Source organism: Apostichopus japonicus, chromosome 8 (genome assembly GCF_037975245.1).
Source record: "Apostichopus japonicus isolate 1M-3 chromosome 8, ASM3797524v1, whole genome shotgun sequence".
NCBI classification, from domain to species: Eukaryota; Metazoa; Echinodermata; class Holothuroidea; order Aspidochirotida; family Stichopodidae; genus Apostichopus; species Apostichopus japonicus.
In genome coordinates this window covers 26,266,846-26,282,634 of record NC_092568.1, presented here as the reverse complement: position 1 = coordinate 26,282,634, position 15,789 = coordinate 26,266,846, and the positions used below count along the sequence as shown (strand labels likewise).

The following is a 15,789-nucleotide window of genomic DNA, read 5'->3' as shown; positions in this document are numbered from 1 at the left end:
ATCCCGCTGTCTGAAGTGATTAGCTCGACTGCACTCGGGAATGGGGTGAGGGGTTCCCCCGTCATGCATTCATAGGGCAACAGAGAAAAGAAACAAACCAGAATGTTATTTCTCATTAGTAATATTTTATAACCATACTTTATATCATCTAGAGTTCATATTAAATTAAATTTGGGGCCTATGAAAGCTTGATGTGTTTGAAGTTTATGCCATTTTGCAGATACTGCAGAACAAAATAAGTTGCTGTCACCATAGCAAACAGATATCAGTAGTTAACTTGTAACACATTAACACTACATCTGGTAAATATGACACTTTAGGCTGACACTGTTATTTTCAATAACAGATTTTAATAATCGGCAACTGGCAGAATTAACATCTTCTAGAGTGAGACATCTACTTTGTAGAATTGGCGCAAAGCTAGTCATGTCACTAAACAATTAATGGATCAAATGGGAGTTCAGGTAAGCAACATGCTATCTATCAATCATTCAGTCACACTTGATCTTGGGCAAAGTAAAGGTGGCAGATATAAGAATCAAGAAAATAAGTCAAATCAAACTGCAAAAGCATAAACTTTCATTCATCAGGATCATGTCTACGTGAGGACGACGTGGAGGTGGATGGGTTGTGGGGTGACACTCAACCACAGATCAGTGAATCAATCAGTTTTGTTTTAAAATACTTGCTAAAATTGTCTCATTAACTTACAATATGCCATTCTTTAGATACATTGATATCAAGGTCATTAAAAACCCTGGGTTTATGTCTGCTACAGAACACTCTTCATACTGACGTATTGACTTGACGGACACTAACATTAAGTCTAGCATTTTGCAGATGCTTTTCAAAAGGCTCCCACAAAGTACTTTGGGACATTCGATCTGTCTCCATGCTTATTTTCTTTAAGATGTCATCAATATGTGGAAATTTGTTCCATAAAGAAGAAATATCGTTCATTTTACTGTCTATTTGGCTAGGTTCTAGAGAAGAATTGATAAGCGTTTCTTTATCTTTCCCATTTACATCTCTGAATCCTTGTGATTGACACTTCTCTGTTTCCTGCCTGTCAGTACAATTGATCCGCATTGCTTCATCTCCTTCACTTACTTCAAGTTTTTCGTTACGTTGTTCTGTTCTGTTAGGAGACTCAGTCAAATCACTCACTTCTCTGACTTTCATAATTTGATGGCTTTCATCATCACTGCAGTTTTCTTTTTGTCTTCTACAAAGCCTATTCTGAAGATGATTTCTCTCTACATTCAGTTCTTCAACTGTTGTACATGGAAGTCTATCATTAAACACTTTTCCATCTGTTAATAGTATTTCTGATTCTTCTCGCCTCTCCCTTGATGTCAGACTATCGTTTCCTTCTATATTGCAGCCGGTTCTAACTTTACACTCTTCATTCGTTTTATGCTTATTTAAGATTTCAGTATCTTCCTGTCCACCTTTCTTCCTGTTTGAAGGAATGTTTTCATTCCTTCGATGAACTTCTTCAGTCATCCCCCAACAGAGTTTCAAGTATTCAGGATTATCATGCAAGATTCTGGGTACTCCATGGAAAGCTAAACGGGATGATGATGACAAGATGATGACATCACCGCTCCGAAGCAGTATTGGAGTCGGTTTGGCAGCCTTCGTTGTTCCGCCTACCAGAAAGATTGCAGATTGTCCAAAACTGTAAGGCAACAAGAGACGCTAGTTTGTCTTTCAATTTATAGATAGAAATATGTATATTTTGCAATGTTTTGTCCTGGCAATCATGTGCAGTTTGAGAACATTAAAGTAGGTAACTAGCCTGACACTCTTTGAAGGTTAGTTAATGGGCAGGAAAGGATGAGCCAAGCCAAGAAACTTTTGAGTTAAAGTTGCATAGTTCCTATACTTAGTATAACAACAGAGAACTTGGTCTAAAATTTGATGAGGAAGCGAAGAAAACCAACAATTGATTGTAAATGCATTTATAAACTGTAAGTAAATTAAATACCAATGTACTTTAGAAATGTTTCCTCTCACTCCATGAAATGAATACATTCAATTTTCCATGTTTCTCTGCCAAAACATCAACCCAGTAAGTTTCATTTTCATACAGTTCATGGGATTGGTAAAGTGCATTTAAACAAATAATGAAACAGAAGACTGGCTGAAAAATTATGGAAACAAATTAAGAGATATCTGATAAATAATTGGCTAGGAAAGGAATCAACCCAGAGATCTCAGGGGAACAAGTCGTTAAATACTTCACTAACTGAGGCGTTATTTTTCTTCTCATTAAATGATGCAACTTGAATCATTTTAAAATTTAAAAAAAATCTTTCCTGAAAACTCATTATACTTAATACTGCAAGGGCTTTACTGTTAGTTGACCAGTGCCGTATAATTAGGTTATATCTGATCGGTTGCTCAGTATTACTTTCTTTACCTGAAACTGATCAGAGGAGCATCATGATCTAACTCTGAATGGTCATTATGGCCTCCGAGAGTTGAATTCATGTTGTAATAATTGACGATAGCTGCCTCTGCCTTGAAGCTGTGAAAGCCAAGACTGGTAGCTACGATGGCAGAAAGGATCCCTATGTCCTCTGGAAATGGAGATACATCTTCCGGATCATAAAGCTTTGTGCTCCAGTTGTAGTGGTATCCTAAAGTGACCCATCTCAACTGACTGAAGGCAGACTTCTTACCAGAGGGGTATCTGGATGGAAAAAAAGACAATATTATAAACTTAAATGTCCTATGCTAGAAAAACTATTCTATAGATGTATAAGTCTAAAATGCACCTGGTTTAGTAACTTTTAAGTTGTCAAAGAAGATGACAGGCATACTACTGAATGAAAATAACTGTTTACACTACTGGGCATGCCCTGGCAGATATGTGATGAGAACTGGGATTGAAAATGAGACACACTAGAGAACAATAAGGGGATAATTGAAATAAGAGGAATAGAGGTTTTGGTGTTCATTTTAAGCACTCTTCCAATGGATTCCAAGCTACGAAAAATCTAGTTATTATTGTGCTTCCCCTAGTAAAAAATATTCCCTGACATAACATCATCCCCTGGCTAGAAATTAAGCTTGTTTCCTGCCAAGGGTGCCTGGCCATTTGTAGTATGCATGAGGCATTATAGCAGTAAGAAAGCTATCACTGTCAGTTCTGGTCACAGGTAATCTGGTCACAGGTAACCCTTGGGACACAACGGAGGGAATGACCACCACAACATCTTTGTATATCCTGTCCTATGAACTCCTTCAAACATGAACATTCACAATACCCTAAGTAACCTAATTTTTCAACGATTTGCCTCCTTACTTTTTAAATCTGAACATCTAACTTTTTGAAATATTCTATGACACTTTACAAGCCACTGTTAAATCTACCAGTTTAGGGTTTTGTACTGTTAAGTATTGTACCGTTTGCAATGTAAATCCCACACTGACTCTCCACTGACTGGGAATCCATCTGAGAGATTTGATTTATTTGTAGGATTAGGAATGTCTTCTAGTAATCTCTTCAACCAGTATCTTTGATGGCCGACCTTGAAAGGGTTGCTGACGAATATGAAACCTGAAAATGACAAATTATAAATAAATAAAACCTGTAATGTATGACATTATACCAGACACACTAAGAATTTTTCCCCTGGAATGTGATGTGATATGGTTATTTGCACCCGAAAAGTTCATGGCAAGAAACTACAGCGCAATACAGAACCAATAAACTAATCTAACCAATACATCAAATTTTTGGACTCGAGTATCATAACAACCTTTTCTTCAAGCTACAGTAGAGTTAAAAACGATATAAAGGAGTTTCTGCACCTCATTATTGTGTTGGTAACTTTATGACGTTCGTCTTCATGTAGAATAGTTCTGTACGGTAACGTTTATTGTTCCATAATCACTCGCTATATATTTGTAAAAATATCCAAGTTAACATTTCTGATGGTTTCAAGGGTCCAAACTTTCCCGACATGAGAATTTTGTATATAATAAGATAATAACTCAACAGGCCACCTTCAATACTTGACTGTACCTGGAGATGAATTCAGTGTAAAAGACTGCCACTTCTTTGGAGGTTTCAGGCCAAAACAATCTGAGCAAATATCTCCACCAGTCTTAATCTCCCTCTTGGTCACTTCAAACTTCTTACAAACATCAGGCTATGAGGTATAAAAAAAAAACATTGAGAACATTAATGTAACAATAACTCATCCCTGGATAATACGATGAAACATTGTCAACAGGATATTAGTTTATTGTTCTCTTCCTCAAGTTTGTGAATGAATAAACAGTAACTAAAATACCTCCTAGCACTGCCCTGTCAAAAAGAAAATAACATAGGGAGGTGAAGAGAAAAAATTTGGGGACCCATTAACATGTCAATTTAGCCCCTTTATTGTTGTTTTTGCTTCTGTTGATAAACCCTGACAAACGAGGCTAAAATCAACAAAGGTCTTAAGTTATAAGTGAAATCACCTGAGTGCCTAGAATATATGAAAATGTGCCACATGTGGTATTCACTCTGAAGCTGGACAGACTACCACATTTTGGATGATAGAACCACATTTAAAAACAGTTCTATGTAACTGGGCTGGGTGGTAGCCTACACCAGGAAACCAAAACACTTACTTTTACTCTAGTCTTGTATAGTAAAGATAGGCCTAGAACTAGATCAGGTTTACCAGAAAACTTAAACTGGCTGAACCTAGGCTACAGTAGTATAAGGCCTTCTGACTACAATCATGCTGGTTATCTGAATGACACACTCAGACACAGTGATAACAATGAAACTTTACAGTGATACGTATTTCTGCATTCTTCACACTACCAAATTCTATATACTATGGAGGCCATGACATAATTCATGAATTAGATCTTACGCTTAATAGTTTGCTCGCAGAAATAGTACTAATGACAACAGTTACAAGGTTTCTATCATGAGAATGCTTACCAGTCTAAAATCCACAACTTCTGAGAGGTCTAAACCATGTGTTCGATTTTTATAGCGTTTAAAAACCGGTTTAAAATTGTCTTCCTGGTCTGGAAAGTCTCTTTTTCCAACAACGTGTCTGGCATCAGATCCCAAATCCATCTACTCTCCAAGCATTCATTGCCCTTGTGCTACAATCTTGCTCACAAGTTGGGTGCAGGCTAGGAGGGCTCTTCTGACATGACGTCGACTGTGTGTTGACTTCTCACATATATGCACGCAGCAGATCTTTCACTTCGTTCATACAATGCGACAATTGAATTAAATCTGACAACGTTACATACTGTATCATTAGCTTCTGGCGCTGGCGAAGTTCATTCATGTACACTGAAGTTGAATAACTAAAGATTGAACCAGAGGTAACATATCAAAACTTAACATAGCATGTTATACTTCCATCTTGACAATCATGGTCATTTTTACTCACTACGGTCTTGAGTTGTCTTACTTCGGCACTATAGTAACCTAACTAACTTAGGTTCTGCATAGGCTAGCCTAGGCCTACGTACTGTAAATGTAAGTAGGTTGGCCGAACATATGCCTAACTAGTAAGTAGTATAGTATACGCTAGGGTTGGAAACTTCGCATAACGAGGACACCGTGGAATTGGTGTTAGTATAACCTAACCAAACACTGTCTTAATTGGGATGGAATGATTATTGCCTGTAATGGACATGTGGAGTGTTATGGATTTTAGTCCTTGCATTGACAATTTTGACTCGAGGCCTTTACAAGTATATAAACCTATCGCATTCTGGCAGAATCTGATCAAAATATTGGTGCAATCATTTGGCTGAAGGATAAAACTGAATAGAGCAAACATTAAAAGAGAGCATGTTATTTGTCCTTTAAAAGAACATTATTTCTCTAAGCATCAAGAAGTTACTGTAAGACTGAAATTAATAATTGAGCATTTCAATATCACAAGAAAAATATCAGTATTCTTTTCATTATGTACAGGTAAAACAAGAAATATATCACAATGCCCTGCTGGTTTTATGAACCAGAAGATCTCCTAAATACTCCATCCATGAAAGATGGCATGGATGAAGGGACAGAAGCAAGGTATCGAAGAGAAGGAGCAAGATTTATCATCGAAGCTGGGACAGCCATGAAACTGTATCCTTTAGTCCAGAAGAAATATCATTGATAACTATCAAAACATTTAACAATGAGCATTATATGCATCTAAGCTTATGCCTCTTTTAAGCGGTACAATTATAGAATACAGGGCCATTCATTAACTCTTCCCAGCATCCGGATGCGCGGTGTGTCTGTACATGTCCGTACACGTATGACGCCCTCTAAAATTCCATCACGTATTTCATTTTGACTCCGCATCCGCGCATCCACCCCGGGAGTACTAGGAAAGGACTTAGATAATTTTCGAAAGTTTCCCCATATACGATATACCATCACGTATTTCATTTTGACTCCGCATCCGCGCATCCACCCCGAGAGTACTAGGAATGGACTTACAATTTTCGAAAAGTTTCGACATATACCATCACGTATTTCCAATACTGAAAGTCCCGTATGTACGAAGATATTCCACATCAATAGTGTGTCGTTCTTAAAAGGCATCCGTACATGTGTGACGCCCTCTAAAATTCCACCACAGAAGTACTAGGAAAGGACACTCCGCATCCACGCATCCGCGCATCCACTCAAAAAGAAAGAACTGGGACTTTGACATTTTTTACTCACATACGTACTGGGGTGAGACTAAGCATCCGCGCATCCGGATGCTCAGATAGTATCATCGAGTGGCCCTGTATTCTATAATTACTCCTTTTAAGCTTTTGTAGGAGGTCCTATGTGGCTAGTCAGTAGGAAGCCTGGCATATTTGTGTGTTGTGACCATTCATGTGGACTTTGAATTTCACGCAGCAATTTGAGGGATTGAATTTTTTAAGTCCTGCTCTGAAAAAGAAAAATTGCTAAGGTGCTATAAATTGCATGTCTACAATATGTCTTGAATTGTTAAAGTACTGTGTTGCAGATTGACTTCTTTGTGTCCATATTACACATTTACTTTTTTGTTTGATCAATATATTTAGTATTGGAGTTTTGTTATTTTCCTCAATGAAAGTTGTTTATAGACGATATGACACCATGGCAACTGGAGTGGTTTACTTTCATCGCTTCTATATGTTCCACACATTCAAAGAATTCCCAAGATATGTAAGCTCTGTTTTTGTTATACAAATATGTATCGTTGTATTAATTTAAACATAGCCTATGTTTCCCATGCATTCACTTTGATTGTCAGGTATGCCTCCTGTGTATTTATACATAGTATGATTCGGTGACCTTACAGTGCAGTTATTTGAATAGAACATGTAGACTTACAGGAAGTAACAGGGGGCACTCTATTTATATGTTTAGAGAATCGCTGGATATATAGAAAATGTGTTATTTCTTGTATTAATGACCTTTCTGATTACAAATGGCTGTCAATAAAAGAAACAAGTGAACAGTTGAACTCTGACAATACTTTTACTTGCAAATACTTTGATAGCATACCTTAGGGAAAAAAGAGAAGAAAAATGTGATGCAATCAAAGATTGCTAGAAGTCAAATAAATATATATATATCTATTTACAATAAATAATAATAATGATACTAATAACCAAAAGGAAAAAGAAAGGTGAAAGCAGAGTACTGTATTAAAGTAAAACAAATTTAAGTCTAATAATTGAAGCTAGAAAAGTAGCCAGATTATGGTATAGTCTATTGGCATCCTTGTCAAATCAATTAGATTTGAGTTTTGATAGAACAAAGAAATTTCCAGTAGACTTTTTTCAACGATTCACATTAGAATTGGTAATGTTACTAGAAAACTATAATATTACCCTCATCGGATCTACTCAGGGTAATAGTGTAGTATTTGTTTGATGTCACTATCGGCTGAGAGCCCTCAGTACATGTGATGGTAGAAGAAAGTAATCCATTAATGTGTTTTATTTGTCACTCATAGGCTTCAAGCCTCAAAATGAATAAAGCAATGACTTTTTTCTATCTGTTTTTATTTTTATTTTGTTTTTAGTTGACTGGAGCAGCTTGTCTATTTTTGGCTGGAAAAGTTGAAGAAACACCAAAGAAGTGCAAGGACATCATCAGAATAGCTAAAGAAATTCTCCCAGATCACCATTTTGCAGCTTTTGGTGATGACCCTAAGGTATGTGAATGACCGTTGGCTGTACTGAAGCAAAGGAGATACTGGGACAACACCCACTTAGCATGTTACTTCCGTCATGGTCCTTTTGTTTCTCAGTTTTTATCTAATTTTATCTTTATTTGATATATCTATAACTTAACTGGTATAATGCATAGATTTACCTCTTCTTCTGCATCTTGGCTTTATTTTATATTGGGAGACTGTGAAGAGAAAATATCCTATAGGGATAAACTTCATAATATGAGCTACATTTTTAGAATTGCCTACTGTCCAAAAATCGGAGAGGTTTTGTTTGTTTAGTTTTTTGAGAATTTAAGTAAGTTATATTTCGTTAAGTGGTTAACAGATCATTCATTGTCTAAAATATTTAAGATCAGTCATTTTTTTTTGATCATTCATTGGCATTGCCAGAAAAATTCTTGCTCACTGTAATTTTTTCTTCAAAATATAGCTAAAAGTATATAAGCTGCATTACATAATGAATTAGATACTGGAAGACAGTATACAGATTTGTTGGGTGTGAAGACTCGTGCACAAAGAAACGTCTCATGCCGGTAATCTGACCTAGTTTTGAATGAGGTGTAACAGAAGTGTTAGACACCACCATCGATCCCAGAAAATGCACACACAGCTTGCTACCATCGGTAATTAGACACTAGTGTACAGTCCATACATACAGCTACGGTCAATACCCACAACACGGTGTACATACCATCGATGGACATCTCAGGTCTAGATAAAAGATAACAAGGTATCACGTTTCATTACTGTCTGCATTTTGTAGCGACAAGAAGAAAACTTCACTTGCAAGCAATGGAAAGTTAACTTTTTCAGAATGCGGCACACGGTTTGGGGCGAGTCTTCCATGCCTTTAAAGCAGATTCCTTCTATTTACAACTGTTGAGGTGGACGACATCATTGCATGTACCGTTTCCTTTCTTGAATTTTGTTTTGCAGGAGGAGATAATGACGTACGAGAGGATACTACTACAGACGATTAAGTTTGATCTGCAGGTGGAGCATCCGTACAGCTACCTGCTGAAATATGCAAAGACATTCAAAGGAGACAAAGAAAAGATCCAAAAACTGGTGCAGATGGCCTGGACCTTTGTGAATGATAGGTGAGAAATTGACATACATTTTTGTCAATGATCTTTTGTTGGTAATTAATAAGAACCAATTGTTGAATGAGCAACATGACCCCTCCATCTGCTATACTGTAGATAACAAAGTATATTGATTAGTTGAAAATAAGGTTAATGAAACAGCCCAGTTCAAAACGTTTGGTATCTGGTTGGCAAAACTATACATGTAAATAATGAAAAAAAAAACACTTGTTGGGTATAAAGTGAAGACTTTAGAAATGGCAAATAAAGAAAAAAAGAAAAGGAAAAAAAAAGGAAAGAGATAATACATAGAATGGTTTAGTGATTATGAAAAACAAATGTGTCAGTGCTGTTTGTAACGTGTGCCTGTTTACTATATATGTACCTTAAGTTAACACTAAGTTAAGACACTGAAAGAGTTTGTAATTCAGTGCTCCCACCATGCTTATCTGTGTTAAGAAGCTATAATAGATACTGAAACTGGAAATAGCTGAGTTTGCATTCATTAGCAATTAGTGAGTACAAATTGTAACACTGTTGTAACACTGTTGTTGAAAAGCCTATTGTGTTTGCAACATATACATAAGTGAATGTACTTGCTGGTTTGTGGAATGTGTCACACATTTTAAGTTAGTCAAAAGAGGCAACCCTCAAAACTACCCGAAAGAGACTGTCAAATTTAATCCCATATATCTACACTAGCAAGTCAGTGGTCACCCATTATGGTCTCAGTTAAACTCTGTATGCATAATGCTGTTGGGGAGGTCCAGCCAGTAATAAATGTAGCTGAAATCATTATCATTATCATATGAGACAATTAATTTGAGGTACATCCATCACTCTTCATTCCAGTCTGTGTACCACCCTGTGCTTACAATGGGAGCCACACATTACCGCTGTGGCCTTCCTCTACCTAGCCGGTCGTCTGTCAAAGAGCGATCTGCTAGACTGGTCAGGGAAGAGCACTAAGAACAAATGGTGGGAATCTCTCTCCGAGGATGTCTCCCTTGATATTATGGAAGGTAAAAACAAGTTCTTTTGACCTTTCATGTATAATTTCTCAGACATCTACAATCATTCAAAATAACACTTGATAGTGGTAAAGAGTAATAATTATCTTAGAGGGATATTCCGTTGGCAGAAAAAGTAACATTTACTTTAGAAGGAAACTATTCCAACTGTTAGTTAAGAAGTTTATCTCAATATTTTGTTCGTAACTCAAGATACATGGTTAATATTTATTTTGATAGCCTGAAACCTGTTATGTCAGCAAGTTACATTTGCTTACAAAGCTTCACTTTCCTTATGTAATCTTGTTGATTAATCAATGAATTGTGATACATTTGGAATGTTTGATTAGCTGTCAATGTTCTCTGTCTTTAGAATTCATCCAAATGCAACTTTTTTGTAGAAATTTTATTTTCCTCTGTGAATAAATGAATTTAGTAGGATGAGATAAAACAAAGACATTTTTCAGCTGAAATGTGGTAATGACATCATTCACTCTGCTGCTGCAAGGTGCATTAACCAAACTTCATCCCAGTTGGAAAATTCATATTCCTCCCCATTGCCACCCCCACCCCCAAGACAAAAAGAAGAAAGATGCTATGAAGATATGGTGTTTCCCTCAAGATGCAAGAAATGGCCTGCACTTTTGTTATGCAATCAGTTTCAGTCACTAAAAATCTCTTTTACTATTAAAAGCTCAAAGATGGCACTCATTGTCAAATGTAAATTGTTTTCTATAAACATGTAACAATATCCATTATTTTCAGTTATGGTACCATGGGTTGGCCACGGAAACTTTTGATAGTATCAAGATTCGAACATTGTTCTTAACGGACAGTAATTTGATATTGGATTAGTACTGGTTTATAGCCCGCTCCATTGAGGGAGAGTTCAACAGCACTGTTGATAACAGAAAAATATGTTACGTTAGGACTAGTGTTCATGTTACGTTAAGACTAGTGTTGGCGTAGAGAAGTAACTACTTTGTTTTGTGGATGAAGTTCAAATTACTTTTCATTTACAGATGTGTGTCATCATTTATTGGACCTGTACGCTGCAGGAAAGAAGGGTGCTCAGGGAGGGCAATCAAAGACAACAAAGAGATCTAAACAGGTGGGTTTTTAAAGTAAACAAAACGACAAGGTCCTATTTCAAGTTTTACCTTTTTCCTGATAAATAAATTTAAGTTCTCGAAAAACATGTTGATTCATATGCATTTTATTTTAATCTTTATTTTTTAGATCCATGCCCCGAAAATCAAAATTCATTCCAGTGATTGGCTTAATGCCAATCGGTTCTGCAGTTTGTCAGTAGAATATCAAAAACAGAGGCATTTGCATTTGTCTACCCATAGACATCAAGTACATACATGATGAGTCTGTAAGACAAAGCAGCATGATATCTTTACCTACCATTAGATCAGCAGATATTATTGGGCTGCTCCCGTAAGCCCTTTACATCAAATTGATGTGAGCTGTAATTTAGGACGATGCCAGTTGGTACTTGACTTTAGCTACTAGATGTTTTAAGCCCTTGCATATTACATGGCAAGTGGCTTAACATTAAATTCATGAAAAAAACATGAAATTCTAGGCCTGAGATCTAAATGGGGAGGAACAAAGTATGGCAGGTTAGGGGTTATCATGCCATCTTTAACTGTTCCCAGATTTCTGATAAAAGAAAACAATAGCTACTGTTGTTGTTTGAGTAAATGGCACACAAAAAGAGCTATTTATCCTTTGTTCCTTCTGTATATTCCTAAGAATGTTTTTACATTGACATTTATCGCAACTGGTAATTGACATACTTGAATAGACCAAACACAGCTGTTTGCAGATGTCAAAAACAAAACGACTGTAAAATTAGTAGGACATTTAGATTTGGTTTCTTTTATGATTGTTTGTTGCAGAGGGACGAAGATGAGATGTTTCAATTACTCTGAAAAATGATACCATGGCAATGACAAAAAAGAACTAAAATACTGTGTTTATTGAATGCTGATATTATATCAAAAGGCAAATTTGGGAAAGTTTAAAACTTTCAGGTACTTCATATTCACATTTTGCACAAGTGTTTGGTTGCAATATTTATAATCAGGGGAAAATAGCCTACTTCTTGTCTGAGAATTCAACTTTTCCAAAATATATCAAATTGTTTTGCTGCATTGCTATTTGTTGGCAAGGAAACTAGTAAAGTGCATCCCACAATAACAAACATTAATTTGTTGCAACTCAATGAATTCATTAATTGGTTCACTTATCCCTGGAATCCATCTTGTTTCTTATCTCATAAATTATTTCTCGTAAGAAAGTCCTGAGTTTTTCCTTTTTCACTCATTTTCTATCGCAGAAATCACCCTTGACATCTGATGCTGAGAAGTCAAAGGGTAAGCTTGCAAATTAAACAACCTCAAGTAGTCAGAGCACTGCTTGAGTATGATTGTATGCAATTCACCATTACAACTACAGGGGATGGGGAGGGGGGGAGGGGAGGGGGGATTTTGCATATAGGAGGTTGCCAACCTTTAAATCAGATCCCGTTTCCTCTCTTGTTTAATGTGTATTGTTTAGTGATATATAATCATTTAAATTCCAGTCCTGTCAGTACAATCATATCACCTTCTGAGTTATCTTTCATAATTCTTGCATTGTATTAGTTAGTAACCTTTTGTCAGATATTTGAAGAAATGTTAAGAATTACAAATTGTGTTAACATCAGATGATATCTGTATTTTTTGGATGTCCATCTGACACTCTCTCAAGTCTGGTTGGACATAGCTCCCACTCTTTGAAGTGATGGATACACTGTAGGAAAGAACAAATTTAATTTAATATTCTGTCACAAGTAAAGAGTCTGTAGGCAGACTGGTCTACAAGCCACACATTTTTTACCTTTCCCTTCTAAAAGTGGTTGCAGGTTAATATTGTTTGGGTTCTCCCCTGCCCACAATCATTGATCAAATAATTGCTTTTTTCATTCCCTTTTAAGAAAGTGGTATTATTATTATTTTGTTCCATGCTTGCATACAACCATTGATTGTTCCCAATCCCATTTCCTGCAAGCGCACATTCTTGGAGGAGCTAGAGAAACATTTTTTTTTTCTTTTGTGTATTTAGTTGGTTTTCCACAAATAACCAAACATATGTGGTTCCCACAAACTTCCATCCGACGGACATTTTAATAAGAGCTAGAGAAACAGCAGGAAAGAAGCATTAAACAAAGTACTTATGTTGTAATTAAAGGGTCTGTGAGCAGACTGGTCTGAAAATAGAAGGAATAAATCAATTATTTTTCCCTTTCCCTTGTAAAGAAGCACTTAGCTATATAATTGCATTGGTCCTCTATCGCACGTAATCATCAAGTGTTCCCTTCTCCTTTGAACTATTGCATCCATATTCCACAGCCCCTATTGGGTCTAGTGAACGTGTACTAAACATCTATTATCCTTCACTACTTTTCAGATGAGCCGAGAGCAAAACATAGTAAGTCGGAAGTAGAGAAGCCCACACCACCGCCTCCACCCCCTCCTCCATCCAAGTCCAAGTCAGTCCAGCCATCGTCCAGTGACAAGAAACAGCCTGTTCAGCAACCAATGCCTGTGACTTCGGCTCCTGCTTATCAAAGTAACCTTCCTCCGACAGACAACCCAAGTCAGCCATCTTCATCTGGGACGAACAAGCCAAGTCAGAGTAGTACGATGCCCCCCACCCACCCAGGAACGTCGTACGGAACTACGTTGCCTCTGCCACCACAGACATTTGCACCGTTCACCTCCGTGGCACCTCCGGTGTTTACGGCTGCTGCTCCTACCCCCTCTAGTTATCCGCCAGCGACACAGACCCAGTACTTCAGCCAAGCTCCACCTCCTCAGCCACAGCAGCAACAACAACAGCAAGTACCTCTGTCTGAACCGACTCAGTCTTCTGGTTTCAACCAGAGTCTGTATACGAGTCAGAGTGCTCCTATCGTACCCGCGGCAGGTGCACCGGCCTCCACATCAGCTCATCAGTTTCAGCAGCCACCGTTTGGTAACCAGTTCCCCGCCTCCGGGTCCGCTCAAAATTACAGCATTCCGCCTCCTTCAGTTCCGCCGGTTGGGAACCAGCCACCCATGCAGCCAGCAATGCAAGGAGTTGGTCCCAACACCGGTTTTGACACGCCCAAGAGATCCTCAGTGCAGCCTCCAATCCGACCGATATTGAATCAAACGGTACCAAGTCCGCAGACGAGACCCCAGATTACCGGATTGCAGCACCCGATGGTACCGGCACCACAGAGGCCTTTGATGCTAACACCTACGCCTCCAATGCCGCAGCCAAATCTGCCTCCTCTGCTTCAGCCACCAGCTTCTCAAAGCCCAGCTCCTGGTAACACAGGCTTCCCGAATAGAGGCGCTGCACCTAGAAACTTTGGAGGGTTTCCCTCTCTGGGGACTGGTAACCCTCCACCCCCTCTGATGTCGCTACCAGTGAATCCGAGCAATCCAAATGGGCTTGCCACAGTGAGGATAACAGGAAGGGTGATACATCAACCACCAGGCACTGGGGTTGTTAACTGGAACAGGTGATGCTCTTGATGGTGGTTGCTCTTATCAACGATGATATTGTGGAAGAGATGAAACTCTTATATGTACACAAAAATTATATCACGGTGTCGTCATGTGACATGTCGTGTGTCCGTATTTACTGTCCTCATTCTCAATACATATTGGTGTTCAAGTCTATTATGTTGTTCAAGTTATTGAACAAACGGTGCACGTCTTAAAGGTGTCTGGGAATACACACTTTGCGGAGAGGGTTCATTCTAGATCTTGCAGTCTCTCGTCACCTTCGCGGAGGACATATTGTCAATTAAATTACATGCAAGGAATCTCAAGAATCTTCTACAACTGTAAATAATTTTGACTGGATCTTTAAGAACAGTATGAAAGTGGTAGAATTTTGCATCTGTTTCATGATTTCTAGAAACAACAAAGCAAATTCTATTCCCCCCCCCCCAGTTAATGGAAGTTCACTTTTCTAATAAAGAAAACATGTCTATACAGTAATAATAAATACATTTCCTTCCACGACAGGATTTTGGCCGAAGAATGTACATTTTTATCCTAGCCCATCAATTGTCAATGCTAATGTTAGGTTTTCCCAAATTTTTGAGCATTAAACGATTTGTATGGAATGTTGTTTAAAAGAAGTTCTGCTCTTCAGCATTTCTGATAGGGTAAATTTGCTAGTGCATGTAAGATTTTTGATTTCAAGCTGCTGGACTTGTTGGATAATTGAATGTAATGTAATTTACTGCTAGATTGGACAGTTCCTAGAATGGTAGGAGTAAGTAGGGGGGGGGGGGGTTCTTTTCAAATTCTGTGTGCTTTTCATTTGGCAAAGAGTTGTAATATATACATTATGTAACTTCATGTGCTACACAATTATGCACTTTGAGTAGTGAGGTTCGTTTCAGCTGAAGGTTTTGAAAAATAAATGGTTACAAAGACAAATAAAACA

General features: G+C 37.7%; 2 protein-coding genes across 2 annotated transcripts; one reads left to right on the top strand and one right to left on the bottom strand.

Moving 5' to 3' along the window:
* Nucleotides 1-103: 103 nt before the first annotated feature.
* Nucleotides 104-5,133, bottom strand: LOC139971324 (uncharacterized). The gene is made up of 5 exons (XM_071977674.1): nucleotides 4,955-5,133; nucleotides 4,037-4,163; nucleotides 3,415-3,568; nucleotides 2,426-2,698; nucleotides 104-1,681 (listed from the first exon to the last, which is right to left on the bottom strand). Exons 1-5 carry the CDS (start codon nucleotides 5,093-5,095, stop codon nucleotides 787-789), a joined length of 1,590 nt encoding a protein of 529 aa, XP_071833775.1. The 5' UTR covers nucleotides 5,096-5,133; the 3' UTR covers nucleotides 104-786.
* An 83-nt stretch (nucleotides 5,134-5,216) lies between these two features.
* On the top strand, nucleotides 5,217-15,781 carry LOC139971321 (uncharacterized). Its single transcript, XM_071977671.1, has 9 exons — nucleotides 5,217-5,352; nucleotides 5,954-6,112; nucleotides 7,096-7,177; nucleotides 8,043-8,174; nucleotides 9,132-9,295; nucleotides 10,133-10,302; nucleotides 11,313-11,401; nucleotides 12,638-12,674; nucleotides 13,750-15,781. Exons 2-9 carry the CDS (start codon nucleotides 5,976-5,978, stop codon nucleotides 14,853-14,855), a joined length of 1,917 nt encoding a protein of 638 aa, XP_071833772.1. The 5' UTR covers nucleotides 5,217-5,352; nucleotides 5,954-5,975; the 3' UTR covers nucleotides 14,856-15,781.
* Nucleotides 15,782-15,789: the final 8 nt, after the last annotated feature.

What these genes read in the sequence shown, in the direction of transcription:
- LOC139971324 (XM_071977674.1), bottom strand. Translation starts at nt 5,095, where the DNA reads ATGGATTTGGGATCTGATGCCAGACACGTTGTTGGAAAAAGAGACTTT. An exon ending in TGGGATTTACATTGCAAACG is followed by an intron (nt 2,699 to 3,414) that starts GTACAATACTTA and finishes TTTTCCATCCAG; the next exon opens with ATACCCCTCTGGTAAGAAGT. An exon ending in GCTCCTCTGATCAGTTTCAG is followed by an intron (nt 1,682 to 2,425) that starts GTAAAGAAAGTA and finishes GTTGCCTTACAG; the next exon opens with TTTTGGACAATCTGCAATCT.
- LOC139971321 (XM_071977671.1), top strand. Translation starts at nt 5,976, where the DNA reads ATGCCCTGCTGGTTTTATGAACCAGAAGATCTCCTAAATACTCCATCC. An exon ending in GCTGGGACAGCCATGAAACT is followed by an intron (nt 6,113 to 7,095) that starts GTATCCTTTAGT and finishes AGTTGTTTATAG; the next exon opens with ACGATATGACACCATGGCAA. An exon ending in CTCCCTTGATATTATGGAAG is followed by an intron (nt 10,303 to 11,312) that starts GTAAAAACAAGT and finishes TTTCATTTACAG; the next exon opens with ATGTGTGTCATCATTTATTG.